General features: G+C 36.9%; 2 protein-coding genes across 11 annotated transcripts in view; one reads left to right on the top strand and one right to left on the bottom strand.

The window, feature by feature from the left end:
- LRRTM3 (leucine rich repeat transmembrane neuronal 3) overlaps positions 1–11,839 on the bottom strand; it is an 81,742-nt gene extending 69,903 nt beyond the window's left edge. Inside the window, exons 1-2 of one of the 2 annotated variants that reach the window (XM_090144881.1) lie at positions 10,989–11,839; positions 9,140–10,671 (exon numbers count right to left, since the gene is read on the bottom strand). In XM_090144881.1, coding sequence (XP_090001007.1) covers positions 9,140–10,671; positions 10,989–10,992 — 1,536 coding nt within the window. In that variant the 5' untranslated portion in view covers positions 10,993–11,839. Of the gene's footprint in view, positions 1–9,139; positions 10,721–10,988 lie in introns of those variants that run through there. The other variant, XM_031602843.2, reaches the window with a different exon arrangement.
- Positions 1–24,690, top strand: part of CTNNA3 (catenin alpha 3) — a 447,191-nt gene that overhangs the window by 213,123 nt on the left and 209,378 nt on the right. Inside the window, exon 2 of one of the 9 annotated variants that reach the window (XM_090144872.1) lies at positions 13,081–13,227. The exons of the other annotated variants lie outside the window; for them this stretch is intronic. The gene's annotated coding sequence lies outside the window, so the exon portion shown is untranslated. The remainder of the gene's footprint in view (positions 1–13,080; positions 13,228–24,690) is intronic. 9 annotated transcript variants of the gene reach the window in all.

The following is a 24,690-nucleotide window of genomic DNA, read 5'->3' as shown; positions in this document are numbered from 1 at the left end:
TAATATCAAATGCATACTACACACAGTCAACTTGCCTTACAATGTTGTTCTATTCTGCTCAGTCTGATATACAATTGCTTATCACTTTAATATTTCAAAGTTTGTACTAAAAATGTTATAAGCAAAAATTAAAATAAATTTGTATAAAGTACAGGAATGTTGAGATGCTTTGGCTGTTGGCTTGAGCTGTAAAATAAATATAAGCTCTAAGTTCAAACTCTCATTTAAAAGAGCTTGGTTACTGGCAATTGTGTGCAGACTACCTCACCCTGTTTATTGTTTCTCTCAGGGTAAACTGTTAATTTTCTACGTATGTGCTTTTTAAATTGGAAGATATAAGATTCAATGTACAGAATTCTGATTTAGAATGTTAGTTCCCTTCCCCCTTCCCTCCATATTATCTGCCATTGTAACTTATGTATTGCCAATGTCATTACAGATGAAGGGAAATAGATTGTCCAGCAGTACTTATGCTTGAAGGAAAACGGTTCTTTAATGAATACAAGTTACTGGCTACTAATTAGAAGTGGTGAGCAGCTTTTGAGCTCATATAATAATGCTGCTCACTTTGCTTCTGTCCCACATTTATATCAACAGAGTAGTTTGGAAACTGTTAAGGATTATGAAAATTAGGGAAGACTCAACATTTAGAACTAAAAGTAGGAACTGTTTTGGAATAGGTACAAATAGCCTTAGGAAAAGTTCCCACTGAAAAGTTTCTACCAGTGTTGTGATCCTTTCTTGGAAGGTGGTTATTAAGTATACGCTCTGGGTCACAGGTGTTATGTGAAGTGAAATTCATTTTTAAATTGGAAAATATTTTTATATGTAATGTATATGTATTCTGGGTAGTACAGTGTGTTTCAGGAGAATCTGGCTATGAAGCAATGCAGAGTGAAGTCTGCACTGTTCTGAGGATGTGACTCATTACAGATGGCTGGAAGGCTAATACAATGATATGTCAGTGTTATATTACAAAGCACAGTGTGCTGCTAAAAAAGCTCTGCTGTACTGGATTATTATTTGATGTTACTATTTTTTGAAGAGGAAAAGATTATCCTTTTCTCAAACTTTAGCTAAATATTTTCATATAAGGTTACTCTGTCATTAGCAAGAAATATGGGAATAAACTCATCTGATTAAAAATAGACTTTTAAGTCTGTAGTAGGTTTTTAAACTGAATCAGAAATGATCACTTTTCCAAGGTTGGTTAATTTTAACTGTGGCAGGAGTTTGTGGCAAAGCCTCTTGTAGTTTAGCAGACAATTTCCAAGCACATACATTTTTGATGAACATCCCACACAGTCTTAGTAAGATGTATCTACCAGTATCTGCACGATTGAGGTACAAATGTTTACTTTGATTTCCGAGAAAACTTGCATCTGACCTGCAAGGTGATATTTAACACCAGCTTCATGAAGCTGGTTGGAGCACTTTGAATACCTAACAAAGAGTCTTGTTTAAATTCCACTCTGGGGGGAAGGGGAGAAGAGTAGCACTCTATCAGATGTTTGTGTCCAACTATTGCAAGAACTGAATATTATCCCTGTGCTTGAATTCCCATTCCCAGATTTTGAAAATTTTCCCTGCTTTAAAGTAAACAAATCAATCCACAGGAAACTGAAAAATAAGTAAACAAACATTATGTAAGGTGCTGAAGTCTAAAGTATTTTTCTGTATGATTCTAGTTGGCATTTTGTAAACTGTATTCCCCTTTATCACCTGTGGCTTTTGCACAATTTACTGCAAGCCAAAGGTATTTCTGCATAACTGGAAAAGTAAAAATATGCAAAAAGAAACAATGTGTAAGCTGCACTATACATTATAAAATCTGTATTTTGGAATAAGGAATCCAGTTATGATGGTTGTGTTTTAGTGGTGTGGAGATCGTACGACTAATGCATTATTGCTTATTATTAGTGCTATAATGAAAAGTATGTTCAGGCCTTGGGTTTCCTCTATCCACAACCACTTGTAATAATGTGGACAGTGAAAGGAAGAATTACAAAGGCAATTAGGGTGCCCAGTTTCCATTGGAGATTTTGTTTCTTCCTTTGAACATTTTGAGCATGTTTTCTCTCCTGAGTTACAGCTGAACCGGCAGAAGAGGCTGGCAATCTCATTGCGTTATTTTGATGTTGATTTAAGAGCTTTGTAGTCTTTAAGGAAGTGGGAAATATGGTGCTTAATTTAAAATTAGATACATAAGTTCTGCAGCACCAATGACTACAGAAGAAGCATTATTCAAACGTATTATGATGTTCCTGATCACAAAGTGTACATTAGACCCATCGACGCAGTCCATGTATTGCCACAAAGCACAGAAAAAATGCCAGGGGAATGGGCTCAACTAGAGTAATCCGTGTTATCAACAAGTAGTGTTATATCATTGCTAGGGATGTTGAAATAATCATACAAGAGACAACGGTACAGTAAGATGAAAAGTATTTCTATGTGAACTCAGTCCCACAGCTTCAGAAAAGGCACATTACATCAGAGGAAGTCAGTTTCTCCATTTGATTAAATCACCTTTGAAATAGAAGTTACTGAGAAGCTTTTTTGTTTGATATTTCAAAATGCCCAGAGTCAGTAGCAATTAAAAAACAAACAAAAAGAAACAACAAATACTTTAAGAAATGTACAAACACTATTATTTTAACACTGTAATTTTAGCTTAGAATGTGATTTTGTATCTTTTAAAATTGCTTACTTCTGGAAAATCTCACTGATCTTTCTTGACATTTTACTGGTACTGTTTATATGCAGTCCTTTTCCTGAGTCTTTTCCATTTTCCATCTCACAGTATAATTTGCACATAAATAGTAGTGTCTATAAAAATGCAAAGTTATCATATAGTTCATATATCGCATTAGGAGGTAAGGCACAGCTACAATACGATATCCACTAGTACCTCCTACAGTTGTCAAGCAAGGATAACTATAATAAAGGTTGACTTCATGATTACAACTCTTGCAGACAGCTGCCAATATCAAAGTTGCTTGTTTGTTTGTTCATTTTCTAGCAGTAAGCAATGAAGAGACCATACTAGTTATCTAATCGGTTTGTTTGAATAAGAAAAGGTTTTGCATGCAGATTGGGCAGATGATTTTGCAGTGATGTAGTGAAGCAATAAACATCATAGTGTATTTATGTCTTTGCTCACAGTGTAAGTAAAAGAGTAATTAGAATGTCTCAGTTTCCTTTGTCCTTATTTTAATAAAGTCTGATTGTGTTTCAGTGAAACATTTTGAGATTTGCAAGATTGGACTGTAATTATGAAATCCTACATGATCTTAAGTCTACCACTAGTGTTGAAGTAATAGAAACATAACATTCAATCAAGAGCTCAAGTTATGACATGTGGTCAATGTATTAGTCACACAGGAACATAGGAAGAGACTATTTTAGGGATTAGAAAGACGTAATTGAGGGATCTCTGTTTTTGAGATTAGATCTCTAGCTTGTATTGAAAAAACTAAAGACCTTGTGAGAAACAGTAAGAAACTGTAAGAATTAAAGATTGTTTTGCTCATAAGTGTTTGATTAAAACAGATTTTTAAAATTGTAGCTTTCACATGGATGTAAAACATTTCCTGTAATAACTACTGTAAATTTCATTCATGTGTATAGAAAGGAAATACTAATAAAGGAGTAGGTGTCTTTTAAGCCTTTCATCTCTTCTTAGCAAATAGTGCTCAGTCTTACATTTGAATTCTAATGCTGTAGCCATGATAGCCTATTATAATGAACAAGACAAGAATTTTAGGGACGTGTGATCTCTAAAGTGGGTAGGTCAAATAAAACATACTACCTTTCCTTGCAAGTCTTTTTTCATGATTACCTTTACAAGGCTTGTTCTAGTTCTAAATTTGATATAATTTTTCTGGTAGGTAAAACACTGGCCATCAAATCCCAGCTATCTATTGTGGACTGTCTTGATTATACTACCTTTTACTAATTTACAGCTTCCTTGCAGGTCAGTTCATAGCTCTTGTACACTGTCCCTTTTTCCTTTTTTTGCATCCAATTTTGTTCCGCTCACCATTGTGCCAAGAGATAGTTTGGCTGTAGCCCTGAGGATCACATCAAAGTTCTGTATTGTGTTGCTGTCATAGCACCAATTCTAGAAAGCTAGCTAGGAACAAAAACAAGGGCTGCACATTATCTGATAGTTGACCCCACGTACATAAAATCTAAAACTATGACTGTACTTAATTCAGTGTGGAGTGAAATGAATTCTTGTGCATCTACTTAAGGAAACCAGATTTGACTGTTATCTACAGTAGCTTTAAACCTGATTTCATTGACTTATATCCTTCACTGTATTTTAAAATATTGCCAGTAGTATTGACGTACCCTCCGGCCTAAAGTACTTGCAACAGAACATATTTGTAGCAAGTTGCTACAAATAACCTTCTCCCAAGCAAATATGCTGTGTACTCATGTCATTGGTAATTTTTCCATTATTTGTATCTTTAACTTGTTAAAATGGCTTGGTTCCCCTTTCTTTTGACATCTGTTACTGTTCTTGTAAAAATAAATTGTTTTTAATCTTATGCTGTTTTGGGAAGTTGAAATAGTTGTTTGTAGTATAAATTTTTATATTATCTTAGTTGTGTTTTATAGGTAATAAGTTCTAAAAAAAAATTTTTTTTACGGCTCCTATTCTTACTGCTTAGTGCTTCTTGCCTTTTAATGACAGTGGATCTTTACACAATGGATAGACCGTTTCTTTCTTCCATTCATCTATTCTTTTCTCTGTAGTTCACTGTGTTCAGGTTATGACTCTCATAGAGATGAAATTAAAATACAATTGAGTGCTTAGTTTGATGAAAGGATTAGCTGCTGTCATCATGTTATGCAGAAGAATACAAAGTAAAAAGGCAAACAAATCTGTATGCAATAGAGACCTGTGATTAAGCTTACTACCCACTGGATGTCACTATTGTTCCACAGAAATTCATCTAGGAGAATATTTATCTAGAGTTGAGCAGCTGATGGAAAAGACCTTTCTTTTGCAGTAAATTGAGAATTTTTAATTGTGTTTGCAGAAATATTGTAAATTTATGTTCATTTTTTGCAATTGAACTTTATATCAAGGCTTGCTAGTTCATATAAAATTAAAAAAAAACCACAAAACACAGTAATCCATGATGACTGTGTAAATGCAGATAGCGAGTGATGAAAGCCTACCAGCCAGCAGAGATACTTGCATTCATTATATTCAAGCCACTTGGTCTCATTATTATTCTTCTACTCTACAATTGCTGGAGGTAATCTCAGCACAGTGAATGAACATTACCAGTCTGCTTGAATTTGCTTAGTACATTAGTTATTTTCTTTTCAAAAAATGTGCATTCTGTATTATCTAGTATTCTAAAATATCAGTCAAGTATTTTAAGAACCAGTGAATAGCGTCTCAGTCTTTTAACTGGAAAGCTAACTAGTCCACTGGCTAAGAGGATGCCTTTGGAGAAAGTGACTGGATTTATCTTCCCAGAACTCAGCTGGTAAGTGATCTCAACCAAATTACTTCAAATCTGTTATCTCCTTTGCCATCTTCCCAACATGCCTCGTATAAACTTTCAACATGAGAGATTGTTGTACGATCTTTGTAGATGGCTAGCAGAGGATGTGCTGACAACTTTCCAGATTGTTGGGGTACTGCTATAAGATGAAACAGCCTTGTTTGGTGATCCCACCTGACATTTCCATTTTCATTGTTTAAATAACTGTTGACTGCTTAACCAATGAAAAATGAAAACTGTTATTAAGGGGTTCTGCATTTTTTTTCTATGTTGAAATGCTTTGGTCTTCAAATGGTAGTTCCAAAACACTAGGTAACACTAGATAAGTCTCAGGGTAAGGAATGGAAGTTGATTTAAAACAGACAATAACACTTATAAATGCAATCTTGCTCTTCTCAACTTGGAATATACAGACAGCATCAAAGCCATTAAAGGACAGGCAAAAGGCATTTTGTCACATCTCTTGCATCTCCTTCCTCAACTTGGTACCTGAAATACTTGAAGGAAGAGTAGGGCTTTAAAAGCAACCATAGCTCTTGCACACCCTCTGAAGATCTCTCAGCATCAACCCAGGAAGACTTTAAGAGTTCTGTGAGAGACTGGCATCAAAAATTCCAAAAGCCAAGACTAAGTGGGACAAGAACTCTATATGTCCAGACTAAAGGGGAACAAACAAGAATTTTCTTCTCTGAAATCTCTGAAGCTTTATCATTTCGTTTGTATTTAGGAAAAGGGCAACCTCTCACAGGAACTGAAGGTTGCTCAGTTAAGTTGATGTTTCCTACAAGATGATTAAAATTTGAACTCTGCTGGCCTTGTCTCCCAAAACAAGTCAATTCTATAATGTTTAATTCTACAGTAGTGGGATTAAGGTTAGTTTATTTCATGTTGTCTTTGTGCAGTTTAAAGCATGGGTTTTGTACATTTTAATGTACAAAGCTGGTTAAAAAGTGTTTTCTAAGCCATAGACACTAGAGTGGGATTAAAAGACTCAATTCTCAGGCCTCAGGCTGTGCAAGAAGGTTCAATTAGTTATACTGGGCATTTTATTTTGTGTAATTAGACAGCAGCAATAGCAGCAATTACACGTTCATCTGTGTTTGGTACATAGTCGGCATTATATGAAGTCTATCTGTTGTTTCTCAGGCAACAAATAACACAGTTGATCTGAGCATGTCTACTTGAATATAAATGTGCTGAATTTTTGTTATTTTTTCATCTATGATTAATGACATACTGGCCTTAGCTGCTTTTTCAGTCCCATAGTTATATATTTTTCAAAGAGAGTTAGTGATAACTTTACAGGAATTGCTTTTTGTAGGGGGATATGGGATTGATTTTTTTTTTTTCCTGAGTATTGAGGTATGATAAGGCATTAAAAAGATTTTGTAAGTCAAACTCAGCTATTCACAACTTATTCACAACCACAGTATAATAAGAAATTTTATAATATGTATTGAGTATTTTTAAATAACATAAATTCTAAATTAATTATATGAAATTATTTCTTTAATGGAGTCAGCACTTCCCAAAGTCAAGGATAGCACTAAAGACCATAGAAGTACAGACATAGTTCTTATAAGTAAGTTTAAAGCAAATTTACAATCCTTCAGCACAGAGGTTACCAAGACTTGCTGGTGGAAAACTGAATCCTGTAATAGCTAAGTTAATTCAATTTATATTGACTTTCAGTAGCAACTTTTAAGCTACAATTCAGCTTAAAAAATAGTCTGCTCAGTGCTGCTAAAACATCTCCAGCACTTCCATGTTCAGGATCCTTTCTATGTTTAATAAAATGAGATCTCAGTGTTGCAGGGTTCAGTATAGTCTCAAGCTTCCATTCTTAGATATTTCCTCACTATAGTCCTTGAAAACAAGACTGGTTTCATTATATGCTATAATCAACAACAACAAAACTAAAGCTGAATACTCTTCAAGTGTATTAGTTCCTTTAAAGAAATGATTCATAGCTTTGTTTTCGTTGTATCTAGCACATTTCAAGGTGATTGGCTGTGATGATTATTTTTCTAGTAAAAATTCAATAGAACATCCTGCTAAGGCTTTGCTTCCTCTAATCTGCTGCAGTGTAACTGCTTTGAAGAAGCATTCTCTTCCAAGTGATTAAAGATGTGCAGTTTACTAAGCCAAATCAAGCTACAAAATAATTACATGACTAACTCTACTTTTATATGGGTGCTGTTGTGTTATTCCAAGAATGAAAGAAAATATCTGTTCAGAAGACCATCAAAATACATAGAATATATGATTATTTTTCCAAACAGAGAGGATGTTACATTCTAAGCAATTGGGGGAAAAAAAAAAAAGCTTTTATAGAGAGAGGAAAGGGAGGAGCCAGGTTACAAATCTGTATTTTGTCCAAAACAGCTGATGAATGACTTCACATTAAAACTGAGTATCTGAATTCTCGTAATGTCATCAGGGTTTTGGTAAGAGAGGAAAAAAAAATTGTTACTGACTTCTTTAAGGATTTTTGGATGCGGTATTCTTAGATCAGTGAGTGACAAATTTTCTCTGAAAGCTCTTTTGCAGTTGCTGTTTTTCTAAAACGTACGCTGTTTGGCTTTGACTGCAATGAAGCTTTATTTAGTTACTAGAGAGACAGTGTACAGAACACATCACAAACCCTAACAAGCCCAGCAAATAGAAAGAAATAGAAGAAAATGGCAGATTTAATTGTTTCCTCAGCTACATTAATGTCTTTGACAGTCTTGAAAAGAGAATTTCTAATGAGCACTTGTACAAATGTGTGCAGGAAGTGGTGTCGCTTTTGCTACTGCACATTTCAGTTCCTCTAATTGCATCAATAAGGAATTTCTGCTCCTCACTTAATGAATGCCTTTTGACTACTTTCTGAAAGGCAACTGGGTAAGGGATAAACACTGGCACCTTTTGTATGAAGTCACATAAACAGGTTTCAATTACTAGTTATCAGCCATAGAAAAACTATTATAATGCAGTAGAATAAACCCCATTCTCCAGTTTTTATTTTAAAATTTATATTAAGTCTACTCTGTTTTTGGTTTGATGACTCAAGCCCGAGACTGATTTATTTTTTTAATTATTATGTCATGTGCTAGGCAGAAATCAGGCACTTTTTCAGAGCTGCTCCTGCACCATCTCTTGACTCAGAAAAATCAGAATTCCTATGATGCTACAGTACCTTAGCTCAAAAATCAAGTTTCAGAGCATGGGCTGGGAAGGGATCTGGGTTTGATTTATTTATTTTTCATCACTGTTGTGATCTTTCTCCCTAAACAGAAGCACGCTCACTGCAGGTGCAGTGGATTAGGTTATGAAAGAAGTTTTCTATTTAAAAACAAGCAAGACTTTAATGAAATCAGAAGAGGATTTGTACAATAGGTATTGTATTAAACCAGAGCTCAGACTTCACATTGATTGCGGTATTTAAATTTCAATGACTTGATTATGTATGAGAATAAAATGACCAGTATTATGAATGTACAAAATAAGTGACATGGAAGAGCTGTGCCAGAAAAGTGAGAAAAACGTTCCCTTTATAGTCCCTAGAGTTCAATAAAGCACCACTATTTCCCAGCTTTTAAAAGCTCTTTTATCACAATGGTTCATACCTCGCATTCCCTGGAGCCTGATTTGTTATACGTGCAGGGTCCTGCTCCATTCAGCAGCATCTCACTGGTCTCAGTGTTGGTAGGTTTGTAATCTACATAAAATTCCTGTGTGCTTGGAGTCATTTGCTTCAGTGACTGTCTTTTCTTTTTCCTGTGCCTTCGCATGAGAGAGCGCTGCTGCAGCTGCTTCATACTGGCTGGGTAACGCTTCCATGACACATAGATTACCAGCAGGATCACAAGCACAGACAAGAAAAGGGCCACGCTCCCTGCTATGATTTTATGGAAGGAGATGTGTTCTGTGTCATGCACGGGTTCAGAGCTCGATTCAGTGGCTCCAATAGTTGGGGGCAGAGGGGGCTTGCTGTCGTGTTTAGGCCTGGTGAGTTTTGGTTTAAACGTTGGCTTTGGGAGAGCTCGTGCTAATTCAAACCTTTCCGTGGTACTTTTGCCACAGATGCTGTAGTTTTTCACTGCATCAACAACATTCACCCCCTGCAGCTCTTTTGGGCTGGCACAAATTATTGTGTTTTCCCTCAGCCCTCTAAAACTTTTAAGCCAGTTTACCAGAGAGCAAATGTTTCTGCTGCATTCCCATATATTCCCAGCAAGGCTGATGTCATTGAGGGATATCCAGGAGTCCAAAATTTCTTGACCAATAAATGTGAGCTTGTTTGAATCCAGGTTGAGGCGCTGTAAATTGGGCACACACTGAAAAACACTAGGTCCACTGAAAGCTTCTATTTCATTGCCAGATAAATCAAGCCTTTGTAATGAGCTCCAGGTCCAGGACATAGTTTGTCCTATCACACTGATTTTATTCCACTGTAAATAAAGGTTTTGAAGGCTGACTAGCCTTGGAAAAAGTGCCAGGTTGAGCTTAGAAAATTGATTGTGCTCCAGATGAAGCTCTTTCAGTCTGATCATGCCTGCAAAGACATTTCTTGCTAAACTTCGGATGCGATTATAACCCAGGTCCAACAGTTCAAGGTTTCTACAATCTTGAAATATTCGAACAGGGATGGTTCTTAGGGAATTGGACCGCAAATGTAAACTCAGCAGCTTCCTTAAGCCCCTGAACTGTTCAGATCCCAGAGACTGCAGCTGATTGTATGACAGATCCAAATTCCGGAGATTTGTCACAGGTCTGAAGGTATTATTAAGAAAATAGGAGATTCTGTTGGAACTCAAGATCAACTCTTTTAGTCTGCGTATTCCATTGAAAGCATTTTCGTCAATATTGCTGATGTGGTTATGGTCTAAATAGAGCCAGGTGAGTTGATTAAGACCTTTAAATTGATTGTATTTTAGTTTTTGGAGGCTGTTATATCGAAGGGACAAACCTAAACAACCAGCAGATATACTTGAGGGAATCTCCTGCAATTTCTGAGATTCACAATATACCATTTTGCCTTCACACCTACAGCCCTTAGGGCATCCTCGTTCAGCAGAAGAAAGCATTGTCAGTAATACAGTAGGGGCTATTACCAGAGCTACAGCTGATCCGCTCAGTAGCCTAATTACATTGAAACCTGGAAATAAAAACAACTTAGAAAAGTTATCCCCCCACACATCAGTCATTTCTTTCAATCATGCTAAAATCTTTATTTCAACAATCACTTAAAAATCCCTAGCTTGTCTCAACTACTTTTCACATTGTTTTCTTTACTCAGATTTTTTTAAAGAATGCCTTTATAAATACTGAAAAAACAGTTGGGTAAAAGGTGTAACCCCTAAGCAATTTAACTGTAATCACAAATCACATAAAGGTAAGTCTATGGAGCAATTAAAGCAGAGGCTATGCAGTGTCTATGAATTGTATATTAAAAAAATAACATGAAAAACATACCCATCCTTTGTGTTGTTCAAAGGTCGTCCTTAGGTCTTTTGTTTTTTGCTTAGTGTGCCACAAGCATGGCAGCCCCTGTCAGCTGCACTGTAGTGAGTCAGGGCTCGCTGACACCCAGGAAGAAAAATTGGACCCCTTGGGAGATGGACCGATTTTGGAACATTATTCTTTGCCAGCCATGCAGAACACTCCAAGAATAAATCAATCCCAACACAGCATTCGCAGAAAAATGTCAAATTCTTCCTAGGTAATAGGATCTTCATGGATGTTACGTTTTTGCATCTTTATAGTTAGGAACCTGGCTTTTAAAATTTCTCTTTATAAGAAAGCATTTTAGATTCTTCCGAGCACCATTTAGCTATCTGAATTCACACATCTGTATTCCATAGCACAGCAGTTCCCTTACTTAGTACCCGATCCGGCTAGGAAGCTGCTTTGTAGCATAGCAGGTAGAATAAGCCCGTACAACGAACAAGCTCTGCTCACTTCTGCGTACTGTCATTCTGAAAGCTCCGTCCGACTGTTGCTTTGGTTTCAGTGAATGCAGTCTTATGTAAAGCTGCCCCCAGTGGTGAAGAATATTATGGGCATGTGCAGAAATGTCTTCCTTTTATCTTGCAAATGAGTAAGCTCTGCTGGGAAAAGAGTGATTGTTCTGAGTGACTAATAGGAGCAGACTGGTCAGCTTCAATGTAAATTAGCGGGGTATGCTGAAATATCCAAATCCTCTTAGCCTCTTTTACTGTTTCTGAAAGCTGTTTTGCATCCTTGAACTTAATAGCTCTGTATGCACGCTGAGACTTTTGTCTGGAAGGATAACATGACATTTGTAGGACACAGATACAAATTTCCAGTCCTAAGGGTTGCGTTTTTTTCCCCTCATTGCACGAGACATGCTTACGAGACTTTTTTTTGCAATAACTCACAATTATTATTTTTTTTTTTAGTGATTTATCAGCCCTTCGCTGTGTCTCTTACCAAGCATTTCAGTGGGGACACTATACTTTACAACATGAAAAATGTTTTGGAGGTGCCATTCTGCCTTTTTACTTTTTCCTCATCTGTTAAAAAGTATAATGTCAGGAGTTTAGAAGAGACTATTGTGCTCATTTATTTCCCAACTTGTCACTTTGTTACACAGCACAAACACTTCAGACACATGCAAAATGGGGACTTAGCAGCTTGCTGTGTTACCTCAATCAGGTGAATTGTTTTTACTGTAGGTTATGTCGTGGGTAGAATTTTTTATGAAGGTAAAGTATGCAGAATTCTTTTAGGTATGTGACTCTGGACTGTCACAAAGAGCCTTTTCCTCTTTCCCTTTACTTTGTTTACTGTGTGCTGTAGAGAAAGTACACATCCTCTTAACTGGGCAGAGTGATGGTAAGATGGCATTATAGCAAATGCACCGTGTTAGCATTCTTCCTTCACCAAGAAAACTGTGATCAGAGATGATGGAGAAGTATAAAGTCAAAGCTCAGTGTAGTGCTAGAACATGTAGAAGCCTGAGGTGTACTACTTGCTAAAAGGGGAGTACAGATGATATTCCCTCAAATGCAACCAGACAGCTCTAAGAACTGCTGTTCCCCTCTGAGGAACCTTACTCCTTGGAAAAATGTGCTTTGGATTTTGAGCAGTGAAGAATTTAAAAGAAGGTGAAACCTAAATTTTTCCGTGTTTTAAAATGCCAGCATTGCCTAGTACTGAGTCTGTGACTGACTTATGGCTGAAGGCAATTGCACTAGAGGACTAATGCACCTACCTATAGTGCCTAAATTAGGAGCATGGTTGCCCCTGGCTAATAACAACTGGTGATCGTTTTTCATGTCATCACTCAAAACTGCTTATCTGCATCAAGCCCCACCGTGAGAAAGTTCTCCAGTGTGGCTCAGTTTTGTGGAGATATAAAGGGTTAATTCTAAATTTATCATGATCTCCCATTCTCAACACAGCACATCTTTAGCTGTTGAATCTGATCTGTTGGGTTGGGAGGCCAGTGAAAAAATGCAGGGTGTGCTGGGCACTGTGATAGTCTGGGGAGCTGTTTGGCTGGCAGGAGTATCATGTGCCTGTCCTGATGTGCTTATTATAGGTTTTCCATCACTGCCTTGAGGTCTGTGTGTACTTGATGGAGCAGGACTGGCATCTCTGGAAGACAGTTCAGACCTTCAGTAAGCCAATTTGTCTCCCGGAACTGCCACTCTCTTCCTCTGCTGACAGAAGAGGATGCCCATGACAAGTGAGCTCTTTATTGAAATGGCTCAGGTTCCTAAACTCAGATGGGTTGAAATTAAGTCTGAATTTTCATCTCAGTAAGACTTTACTAGCTCAGTCTGATCCTTCTTCTCAGACTTTGATAGTTCTCTGGCTTTTCCTCCTTTGTCTTCTTTCTGTATCTTCATTATGGAATTAACAAGTAATTTTTCTGCCACCATGAGTCAGCAGAGCTTCAGTAGCTTTTCCAGGGTTTTAATAATTGCCAATACAGTGGACAAATGTGAGGGAACAGCCACTCTTTTACCATGAGTTATTTTCATTTTTCTGAAAGGGGTGAGACATCAAGAGATGAACAGAGAGAGCATCAAATCTGTATTAATGGATTGCCAAATTCAATTTTCTTTACTGAGATCCTTTTTGAATTACACAAGCAGGAAAAGTGCCAGTGTCTGATAAACAGTTTTTTAAAATTACATTTCTGTATCTTCATACAGTTGAATGGTTTCTTTTCAAATTGCTGAAATAAAGCTGCTCCCAGTATGAACCATTTCAAGCAGAATTTCAGTACAGTCTGATAGCCATATTATAAACTATGAAAAATAGTGAATTAAGTTAAAGCTGCATTTTAGATAAGAAGATACCTTTTGTAAGGGATTTAACTTTTGCCTTCTCTCAAATACAGTTCATATGTCTTTGCAACCCCACTGCATTACCTTCTAACTCATGCCACGAGAAAAAAAAGAACTCGAGGCCAAACTGGTTAATGTTTCTTATGGATAAACTAGTTTTAATATCACAGCTCCCAGGTGCCTAAAAATTCTGAGTTTGTTACAGGATTAATGTGAATTTAACTTAGACTATGTGTAAGTTTGTGTCCGTTAGCTGCTGTAGTCACAGAAGTTTTAAGTTCAGTGCTCTTTATCAGCGTTAGGCAGAACTGCCTGCTGTACTGAAGTAGTAGTTCCAAGTCAGGAGCAAGAGGTAAAAGCTGCAAATAATAGAAATCAGTGACTTCTCACTGACTGTGTGTGAGCACTGATTAGCACTGAGAATCAATGTTTTTCTTCTCTTCTGTTTACAAAGACAGAATTTTTACAATTCTGAAAAGAAAATACTCTTAAGACAAGTATTTGTGTACTCTCTTTCACAGTCTCTGTTTCAGCCTTAGGTATAAATTGAAATGCCACATACCTTATTATTTTTGAGTTGTATGCTTCCATGATCACTCTGATTTGTTTTCCTGGGCTTTCTCTGAGGTTAAAAATGACATAAGTAAAAAAAATAAATATTGGCAGATATGTTGTTAAACGTGCCTTAATGTTTATGCAGGTGAAAAGGCAGTGTTGGGTGGAACCTATGATTTTCTTGATGAGCGTGACCGACAAATTAAACTCAAAGATGTTTCAAAATGGTACAGTATCCCGAAGTAGAGATGGCTCAGATTTTTTTCTTGATACTAAACATTTAGTAGACTATATATCTGGATATTGTTCTGTACGAATTTGCTCACTGCCAGCCTCTGGAGTAATTTGCTTTAATTTAATTTCATGTTTGGTTTTGGTTTTGCTTATTTAGTTAAATTTGAGTTTATTTTCTTTTTACATTCATTCTGGCTGTGGCCTTTGTGCCCTGCCACAACACGCCTCTGAAAAGCTAATTACTTCCTAACCTGAATTGCAGCCAGAATAGTAAAGCTTCAAACAAAAAATCACATTCACTGTGAAAGCTAGTACCTCCACAGAACCAGTGTGGAATTGAATGCTTTGGAAAAGAACAGGTGAAAGAGCAATTCTTGTTTCCTTATGACCCTGACAAATGCACCTGCAGTAACCACATATGTGTACTTGCTGTGGATATTTGGAAAGGAGGGATGACAGAATTGCCAGGCTCCAGGATGATGAGGATGGAGAAGTGCAGGGAGGGAATGTTAACTTCCCAAAGCATAAGAAAACAGCAGTTAGCAGTGGTTAGTGGGATTCTATGTGAACCAGCAGTCAGAAGCCTTCCCCTGTTTGGTCACTTGTTTCCCATCACCTTCCTTAAGATCTTTTATGCATGCTCCTTAAAATACGGCACTTGTGGAATTATTGCTGTAACTGAGTTTTTTAAAGAAATGTTTGTATTTTTGTTACTTCCAATAGAAATTCATTCAGAAAGCCAATACGATCCTTTTTAGCCACAATGTGTTATGTTCTTAATGCGCAGAGTGTAGGCTCCTGGATACAGTGTTTTTCTGTTTGTAGATAGAGCTCCTGTGTCTAGCAGAGTGTAATCACATGTTCCTTTGGGGAACTGCAGATAAGAAGTGCTGCACTGTGTTCTTTTTTGGGTTTATGAAGGGTTTGGGTTTATGTCCTTCCCTCAACTTTATTTCACTATAGAGAAAACAGGAATCAGCTGGGTTAGCAATTGAAGTTTGTTCTAAAGGGTACTTTGGTGTGCTATCACTGTATCATTAAGAGTAGATAAATCTAATAAAATCTTTGCAATTTTTGAGCCAGTGATTGAATAAACCTGATGTTCTGTGAGGATCAGATTAGAGCTAGAAGAGTATAACTCCCAGGTATCAGAGCGTGGGAAGACAGAGGAAAACTCAGAAGGATGCAGGATTTGCCAAAGGTGAACATAATGAAAAGGAAGTGAGGCAAAGGGAAGTTCAGGGAACGTGAAGTACAGTGAGACTGAGGTAACAAAGTACTCTAAAGAAACAAGGAAGAGAGCTGAGAGATGGATGAGTCCTGTCCCAGATGTTTGTTAGTACTGACCTAAAGGACCATGGTGATAAATAGTAGATGCAGGATGTAGATAAATGAAAACATCTTCTTGTTCTCCAGCTAGGAACAATTAGCTCTTCAAGGTGAAACGATTGTGTATTACAAATTCTATGTTAAGATGGGGGAAGATCTAAAACTCAATAAGTGCCATGCTTCCTTTCTAGGAGTAAACAACATCTCTGTAACATCTGATTGCTTGTAGAAGACATCAGGAACACACCTGTCAGTTTTTGTATGCCAGGAGAATCTCCTCAGTGCCACAGTTTGCAGGGCAGCACAGGCTATCACTTTCCTCATGCACAGTTCTATTCAACACACCATTGAATAGTAAAGCCTTCCAACTGTATAATTTTGTAGGCATTCTGGATATGTCACAGAGGCTTTTGATCATGTAGAATATGGAGCTGATGGAGCAAGTTCAGAGGAGGGCCACAAAGATGATCAGGGTGTTGGAGCACCTCTCCTATGAAGAGAGATTGAGGGAGAACTCATTGTAGCCTTCCAGTACTGAAAGGAGCTTACAAATAGGAGGGGGACTGACATTTTTACATAATTGGATAGTAATAGAAATAGGGGGAATGGAGAATTTCTCCTCCAAAAGAGGAGACATTTAGGTTAGGTGTTAGGAAAAGGCATTGTTAATGAGGTACTGGAACAGATTGTCCAGGGAAGTTGTAGATTACCCATACCTGGCAGCTTTTCCTGGTTTTGTTTTGCTTGTTGGTCTAGTCTGAGTGGTCTGTTATCACACAGAGATGGACCTTCCATACTGAGGGCCTCACAACTGTTGTAGAGAGGCACCTGGGGCCGTGGAGCAGGCAAGGAGGGTTTTCATTTGCAGCTTCAAGAACAGACTTGTCTCCATTCACTCCTTTCCTTTGTTTTCTTGCCTCCAGCATTGCAACTTTTTTCCTCAACCTGATGTGATACAGACTGCCTTGGATTTTTTTCCTTTAAAATAACCCGTCTTTTCATGGGTGAATTGTGGTTTCCCTGCTCCTTTTTGTCCCCCTGACACTTTTTAATCTATTTATTTCATCCTGTAGCCTTGCAATGAGAGACTGCAGATCATCTACCTGCTCACACCTCACACAGCTGCTCTGACTGCTGCCTCACGATGCTGAGGAAAGGCTCATGCAGTCTACACAGCCAGAGGTCTGGACGACTACATGGTTGCCTCCAAATTCAGTCAGGATTGCAACATCTTTCCTGAGGGGGCAGATACCCTTGCTCTCCTTCAGGTGGATATCATGACTAAGTCTCACTCTTGTTGTGGATATCGTGACTAGTCCCCTCCAATCTATGCCATTCTATGATATAAACTGTTCCAGTAAATTATGCTGCATATGAACCTAATACTTTTGTTTGTGGCAGCCAGTAGCTAGATGACTTGGATCCTGTCACAACTCTTGTATCCTTAACAAGGAATTGGACACTGATTTTTTTCCCTTATGATTCTGAAGCTGTTTGAAAGCATGCAGCCAGTCCTTCAGTCCCATCATCTTGAGGCACAAGTACATGAGGTGTAGCTTTCATTTTGTTTGCTCTCTGAAATTGGTAGGTGGTACTTCTGTTTAAGTGGGTGTAGTATGTCATTCAGGCTTGTCCTCTAGCATGTTGGTGGAAGGAGAGTATGAGTGGAAGAACCAAAAGGTAAGTAATCATCAATGAACAAAATGAAATGAATTATATCTTATTCATAGTGCTAGCTTCAACCTGCAAAACATGAATGCTACAAGCTCTGATGAATGATAAATGCCTTAGAGATGTGCAAGTGCAAAATAAAAGATGTCCTCAGTGGCCTCTGTTTGCAGTTCTGCCTGTAGTCTTTTTTGAAGATGCCAGGCAAGTTAAAATAAACCCACACTCCTTGCAATTGCTTCCTACTCTATTGGGAACCAATAGGCCATTACCAGAAGGCAGTGTACAGTTTTACTGTCCCAGCAGCACACACGTGTTATGTAGCTAAAAGCATTCAGAATGTGTTACATGTCATCATGAGGTAGGTTTGCCTATGAGATAGAATTCGTTCTCCTAGGGACTTCTACCATGCTATAACAATTGTTGCATAGGAAGTGAATTTATTTTCTGAGGAGCCAAATTAACACAGGAATCTTGTAGTGAAGTTTCATTCATTCAAAACTCCAGTAATGGTTGGGATATGGAGCTGGTGGCATTGTTTAACTGAATTCAAGCAGATTTGCAGCCTTGTTCAGAAATATGACATTCCTGGAGCAGCTCGGTGCTGCCCTCTGAAGAGTCAGGGGTGATAAAGTGCACAATATGGCCTTGTATCTCTAGGGATACAGGAGCCTGGGATCTCTAGGCTCTGATGTCACATACTGACACATATCACATATGACTGTGCAATGATGGTTGTGGTTGGTAAGGAACAAGAAGTTTTTATTTTATTCTTCAGCAAGCCCTAGCCTTTTTCAGTTTTTAGTATTAATGTGTAGGTAAAAATCTCAAGATTAGCCTTTCTTCTTCATGCCTTTCCCATAACCTCTCCTCTTTAATTCCTACCCCATATATGCTTATTTAAGAAATTGGTATCTTTTAGTTGCTCAGCACAGAGTGCACAGATAGAATGCACTTAGGTATTTTGGAATTTTAGGTGTGTTCCTTATTACACATTTAACTAACTGCTCCTTGGTCCTTCAAATGAAACTGCCTTGGGATCTCATCATATGCTGCAACTGAGAAATTACTGATGCTATCAGGTCAACATCTGTTGACTGCTGTGGCTCTCTGACTTCTAGAATAAGGCAGCTGGCAAGAACTTTGATTATAAGAAAGCCAAGAAGACCACACCTTCTCAAAAATCTCAAAAACATATTGCAACTTGCTACCCAAACTGCATCATAAACCCTAATTTTCCTTAGACCTCTGTATCTCCATTGATGAGAATGAGAATAGCATTTAATTATTCTGGAAATTGATCAACATAGTAAATTACTTCCTTTGCCTTTTTTATCTGACAATATTTATTTTCAAACATGTCTTTTCTTTCCTACCTATCCATTTTTGGACTTCCAAATCTATATGGACTTCCATATCTTTTGTAATTTTTATTAGTTGCTTTGGTAAGATATATTCTTATGGCAAAATTTCTTTGAGGACAAAATAGGCTGATAAGGGCTGTCAACTTCTATTCACTGTAGGAACTTTTTTTAGATGTTACAAGAATTTCATTTTGAAAACAATCAAAACTACGTAACAATATCTTTAGTTTTGCATATATAAATTGTGAAAGGTAGCTAACATATTTCAATTAGTTGAAATGAAAAGAGAAATATTTCAATTAGTTGAAATGAAAAGAGAAAGATATACATAGCATTTCTTAGGGTCAGTCCTCGATTAGTAAATGAAACAATTATTCTTACTAGGTAGAGCTACGTTCTAGTTGTTAGTTATATTACTTCTCTTCACTGCAAAGAGGTGTATAGATATAAACAGTTAAGAGTGCAGAATATCTTGATTTCATTTGACCTGCTGAAATACTCTGTAATTGTTTCCAGTTTCTCTTTTCATTTGCTTATACGAAAAACTGGGCAAAGAAGCATCCCAGCTTACCTCTGTGAGTACTTGTTCTTGGACTCAGTTGTGGTATACTGAGGTTGTGGTTTTCAAATCCAAAGATGATGAGAATGATGTGTTATTGTACAGCTTTAGTATCATTTTGAAGAGAAAACTAAACATGACAGTTGAATAGATATGCAAGAGAAAAACATGAACAAAGTTAAGAAGCATATAATTATGTTCATACACAATGTGACTAGCATAAAAATGATTTATTTCAAATGGTTACAGTTGCTTGCTTAGTCACTTCCACCTCTGGTTTTGGCCTAATTCTGTTTTCTGCTATTATCCTCCAAAAAATATTTATTTTCTGTCTCATCAAAAGTTGTAGATTTCTGTAATCTTAATAATTCAATCAAGTCCTTTTCAATTAAGCAAGCTATAGCAGATTACAAATATTCCAGCTGTGGTAGCTGGTGCTCCTGAGAAAGATCAAGAATCTTAATTACTGACAGCTGTGCTTAGCTAACTAGCCTGTAATCTGCTTCAAATTAGTAGTAGAGGTCGCTCTTCTGTGCTCAGTAACGATGAACTAGAACTTTTTGGTTAAAAAAGCAAAGAGGTGAATTGTTTTGACTAGCTATTCCATTCTGTATTTGCCTTCTTGTTCTTTTCCCAGGGGTATGTCTGGCAAATGGCTTTACAGAAAACGGATGTGATTTACATGACTTCATGTTCATCTTTTCAGGCCATGTCTACTCAATAAAATTGTATTAAATGAAATCTGATTAAATAAAAAACGAAAAGAAACAAACAAATCTCATCATGTTTATGTGGTTTACAGAAAAAGTAACAGACTCCCATGTAATTGTCTAAAACAAGAAGTCTTGGTTACTATAGCTTTTTTTTTTTTTTTTTTTTTTTTTTCTGTGACAGACTCCATTATTTCTTAAAACTAACAGTGTCTTTTTATCTAGTGGACAGGACAAGAAATAAATTACATGATCAAGTCAAAGGAACTCAAATGCTATGCATGACGTTTTTCTGCTGCATCACAATGTAAAGCAAAAAATATCTGCAGTGTTAATTTCTGCTTAACCAGAGTCTTGAAAGGTGCTGCAGACACAGGGAGGAAGAGACGAAGCTGACATGGATAGGAGAATTAGCTTTTACCCTTTCTCCTCTTTCTTGCAGCAGTAGTGAGATAGGCACATTGTACTTTTTGCGTACTGTAGCTTTTGCAATTTGTAAGTCCTTCAATCCAGTCTACTATATCTCCTAAGTAGCTAAGAAGCTTAAAAAACACACCTTTATCTTCAACAGCTTAGTTGCATATGGAAAAGTTTAGAAAGCAAGAAGTGCTGACAGTCAGTAACTAAGTAGAAGTTCCAATCAGCCTACATAGTGGAAACACTGATGCTGAATCTGAGTGAGTCACTAGTTCTGTTTCTGCATCCCAGGTGACCCTAAATGGCAAAAGGAATTAGGACAAAATACAAAGGGCATATAAACATGAGCTTAGTTTCAAAATCAAGTATATTGTCTTCAGGCATAAAGGATATAGGAATGTCTCCATCTATTTCCTACAGGGTACGTCTTTTATCATAAGTAGGTGTCAGACAAATCTCTTCTCTATGTATTACAAAAATCCCAGTTTACTGGTTTGATCCTAAAGCATATGTTTGTCATCATTTGTCATTTGGCCAAACTGTAGTCCAGATTGTAAACAGATGTTAATGTATAATGATGTATAATTAACACAGCAAAAAATACTCGTGAGTTTTTTGAGCTTGTCTTGAATCCTTTCCTATGTTCCTTTCAAAGACTGTGAGCTCCTCGGACAGTAATGTACATATTTTTTTCCCTCAATATATGACTAAAAGAGAATCTAATTGTAATTTACCAGTATAAACATTACCAGTCCGATACACAGAACATGAATGGAATGATGACAATATGTTTTGTCTGAAATTGGTAGGAAAGTTAGAAAAGAAGGACCATTCAGGGGAAGCTAAATATTCCTTTGTTTTTTTACTTTCTTCATCAAAATGCATATAGTTTATACTATCTCTGTGGGACCCTTCTGCAGTGAAGCTCTTTGGTGCTTTTTGTATGCATGGATAATTGACATAGGATAGGAAAAAGTAAGATCAGAACTAATGGGTGTTAAGAAAAATTAGATACTGTAAGGCTGTTATTGAATAAGAACTGCCTCCTATGAAGATCTTTTCAGTTTCGTTCGAAATACCTAGTAGTTGCCACAGTGAGATAGAAAGTTGGAACATATTTTATCTGGCATAGCAATTTCAGTGTTCTTTTCTATGTGATTTAAAATCAAGTGGAAATATCCTGTTATAAAAGAATGATCTATAAATGACTAGAAGTCTTGAAGAAAACCACTGTATCCAAGAGTCTCCAAAAAGAAAACTATAAATATCTTGGAATATATTTTCTCCTTATGTAAGAACCATCTTATCTATATAAGATAGTTGTTGATCAAAGGAATAATGTTTTAAAGAAGCTGATAATTTGTATGTTCATGTAAAGACCAGTGTTTAACATTCTAACCCTTCATACAGAAAGATACATGAGAGAAACACAAGGGTGAACATGCCAGGTTCTGCAACAGCTGAACTGCTAGAATTGCTTTTGCAAAGCTCTTTGATTTTGCTAAAAACAAAGTCTCATCCAAAGCCAGATTTAGAATAGGTTTCCAGCATTAGTTACTACTCTGGTCATTTGCATTTGTGCACCAATTCCACATGTGCTTGTGAAGATTTTTGTACTATTAGTGAGAACAGTACTTTTGTATTGACCGTTACTGACACTGTGGGAATGAACTTACTGCTGCTAAACTTCTGACTTGGATCCACTTAAAAAGGTTATTGTAAACTAGAGCAGAGATGCTGAGAAAGAGAAAATTCCTGCTCTTAGTAGCACATTTTTTCATAGTCAAATGTCTTAAGTGATGATAGTATTAATTATTGTCAATTGAAAGTGGCTCATTTGCAGAATTTTAGTGAGAGAAGTTTCTCAGTTGGCACTTTTTTTCCCCCCAATATTTAATTCCGTATCTTATCATAAACTAATAATACAACAAGCACCCAAAAGATTAAAGGGACATTTGCTGATCCTGTAAGTTTCACAAAACTAACCTCTCAAATTATAAGCATATCATTTAATAAATCTGCCACATGACTTTCTTTTGTTCTATTTTGACAGCTACTTGAAGTACTTGATGGCTAATGTAGATCCTTTTATTTGCTACTTGTAGGAAAAATGTATGCAAACAATACAAATCCTGTATGCCCCACTGTGCTTAGAGCATATGTAGGACACTCCAAAAGTAATGCCACGTTTGTTTCTATGATAACCAGAACAGATACAAAAAGCACAATAACACTATTTGATAGAGTAAATTCTCAGCTACAAAACGCTATTTTTCCAGCATAGGCACCACCATCAGCTATGAATTTTCACCGGTGATGAACAAGAGCTGCATGCTGCACACATAAAAATCTGCATGGCCATCTGGAACATGGCTTGTCTTTCACACTGCTGTCACCACTGCTGAAATGTACCACCCACTGTCTCACTGTGCTCACATCCACTGCCTGGTCTTTGTAAACGTTCAATGATTGCTGATGAATGTCACTGGGTGCAATTTTTTCTGCATGAAAGAGGTCAGTTACACATATTTGCTTCATATGCACTTCGTATCAGTTACCATTTTGTCAGAGTGCTGCCATCAGTTACATGGCAACAACATTTAATGGAATATTGGTGGGAAGGTTCAACCTGTGCTGCCATGATACCGTATCTAATGTTGTGAGCTGACAAAGTAAAATAGTAGGCGTTACTTTTGGAGCAGCCTTCATATTTCAAAAAGTGTGCCTTGCAAGTTCACAGCCTCTGTCACCCTTTGCTAGTGTTTGTCTTCTTTATGAACAATTTGTGTAGGGCCATGCATTATTTCCTTGTCAGGGGCTGGCTGGGAGAGTTACCTATGTCAGAAATTATTTTCCACAGTTCAACATAACATCAGTCTGCAGCAGAAAAGGAATCTGCTTTGTTTCAGTCCCCATTATTTCCATTGTTCCTATTCAAGAAAGTTAGAATAAATGTATGAAACAATTTATGAAATCATTAGGGAATTTCTCATGTTCATGCACAAAAATGGCATTAAAAACTATGGCCAGTTAGACTCATTGTTTTGAGGAATGGTATAGCATTTAAACATTTCTGAGAGTGCCAGTCAGTAGATGTATCAGTGAGGCTGATAGAGATGTGTATATAGAACAATGCTATGCTTCAGCACACAATTTTGGAATTTCTTTCAGAGGCCATTATTATGATCTTAATGATGAGTTTTACAATTTAACAATTGCTGGTAGTATGTTTTGCTGATTATGTTTCCTGTAGAATGAATCACTGCCCTTATTTGTATATAATTTGAGCTCTAAAATTAGAATAAAGATCAGAGGTAAATATTTTATGTACTATCACCATTTGGATGGTTTTACTCCTGATATTCAAAACAATTAATCTATCATAATTTATACTAGGATTCCATGTATGCATTTTTAATTTACACATTCATAACTGGCAGACATTGGCCAGAGTATGTGTTAGACATGCTTGTGTGGGCTTTAGATAATGCTTTTAGAAGATTTGCAAAATCCAAAATTGAAGCGATTTGCTAACTTTGGAGTCCAAGGTAATCTATAGGAATTATTGCTGGTTTTGAAAACAACCTGTTGGTCACACATCAACACTTTCAGTGACAGGAATGTCAGGAGCTCACAAAAAAAAAAAAAGAAAAAAAAGGGCTGCTGCTCCTCCTGAGCTTTGTCATTATTTAATGGAATAGGTTTTGGTATTCGTCAGCCAGCCATACTTCTGTCTAACTTCCCCAAGAAAAGGAATTATTTAATGTAAAAAAAATGCTGGATAAATGTCTCTGTTCAAAGAAGACTACCTTCATAAGATGAATTTCATGTAAATGATGCATAGCTGAAATTTGTTTGCTCTGGTTGCCACAGGAGGTATATACCATTCAATTTAAATATGAATTTTCATGGCACGAAAAAGTTTTTCTGTTCTAAGTAGTTGTCCCTCATACCAATGCGTGTCTTCATTTAGGGGAAGGGAGCTACACTGTAATATTGTGTCTTTCATTTGCATCTTAA

Source organism: Phasianus colchicus, chromosome 8 (assembly GCF_987193195.1).
Source record: "Phasianus colchicus chromosome 8, bPhaCol1.hap1.1, whole genome shotgun sequence".
NCBI lineage: Eukaryota > Metazoa > Chordata > Aves > Galliformes > Phasianidae > Phasianus > Phasianus colchicus.
The sequence above is the reverse complement of the archived record's forward strand: the minus strand, read 5'-3'. Positions and strand labels throughout refer to the sequence as shown.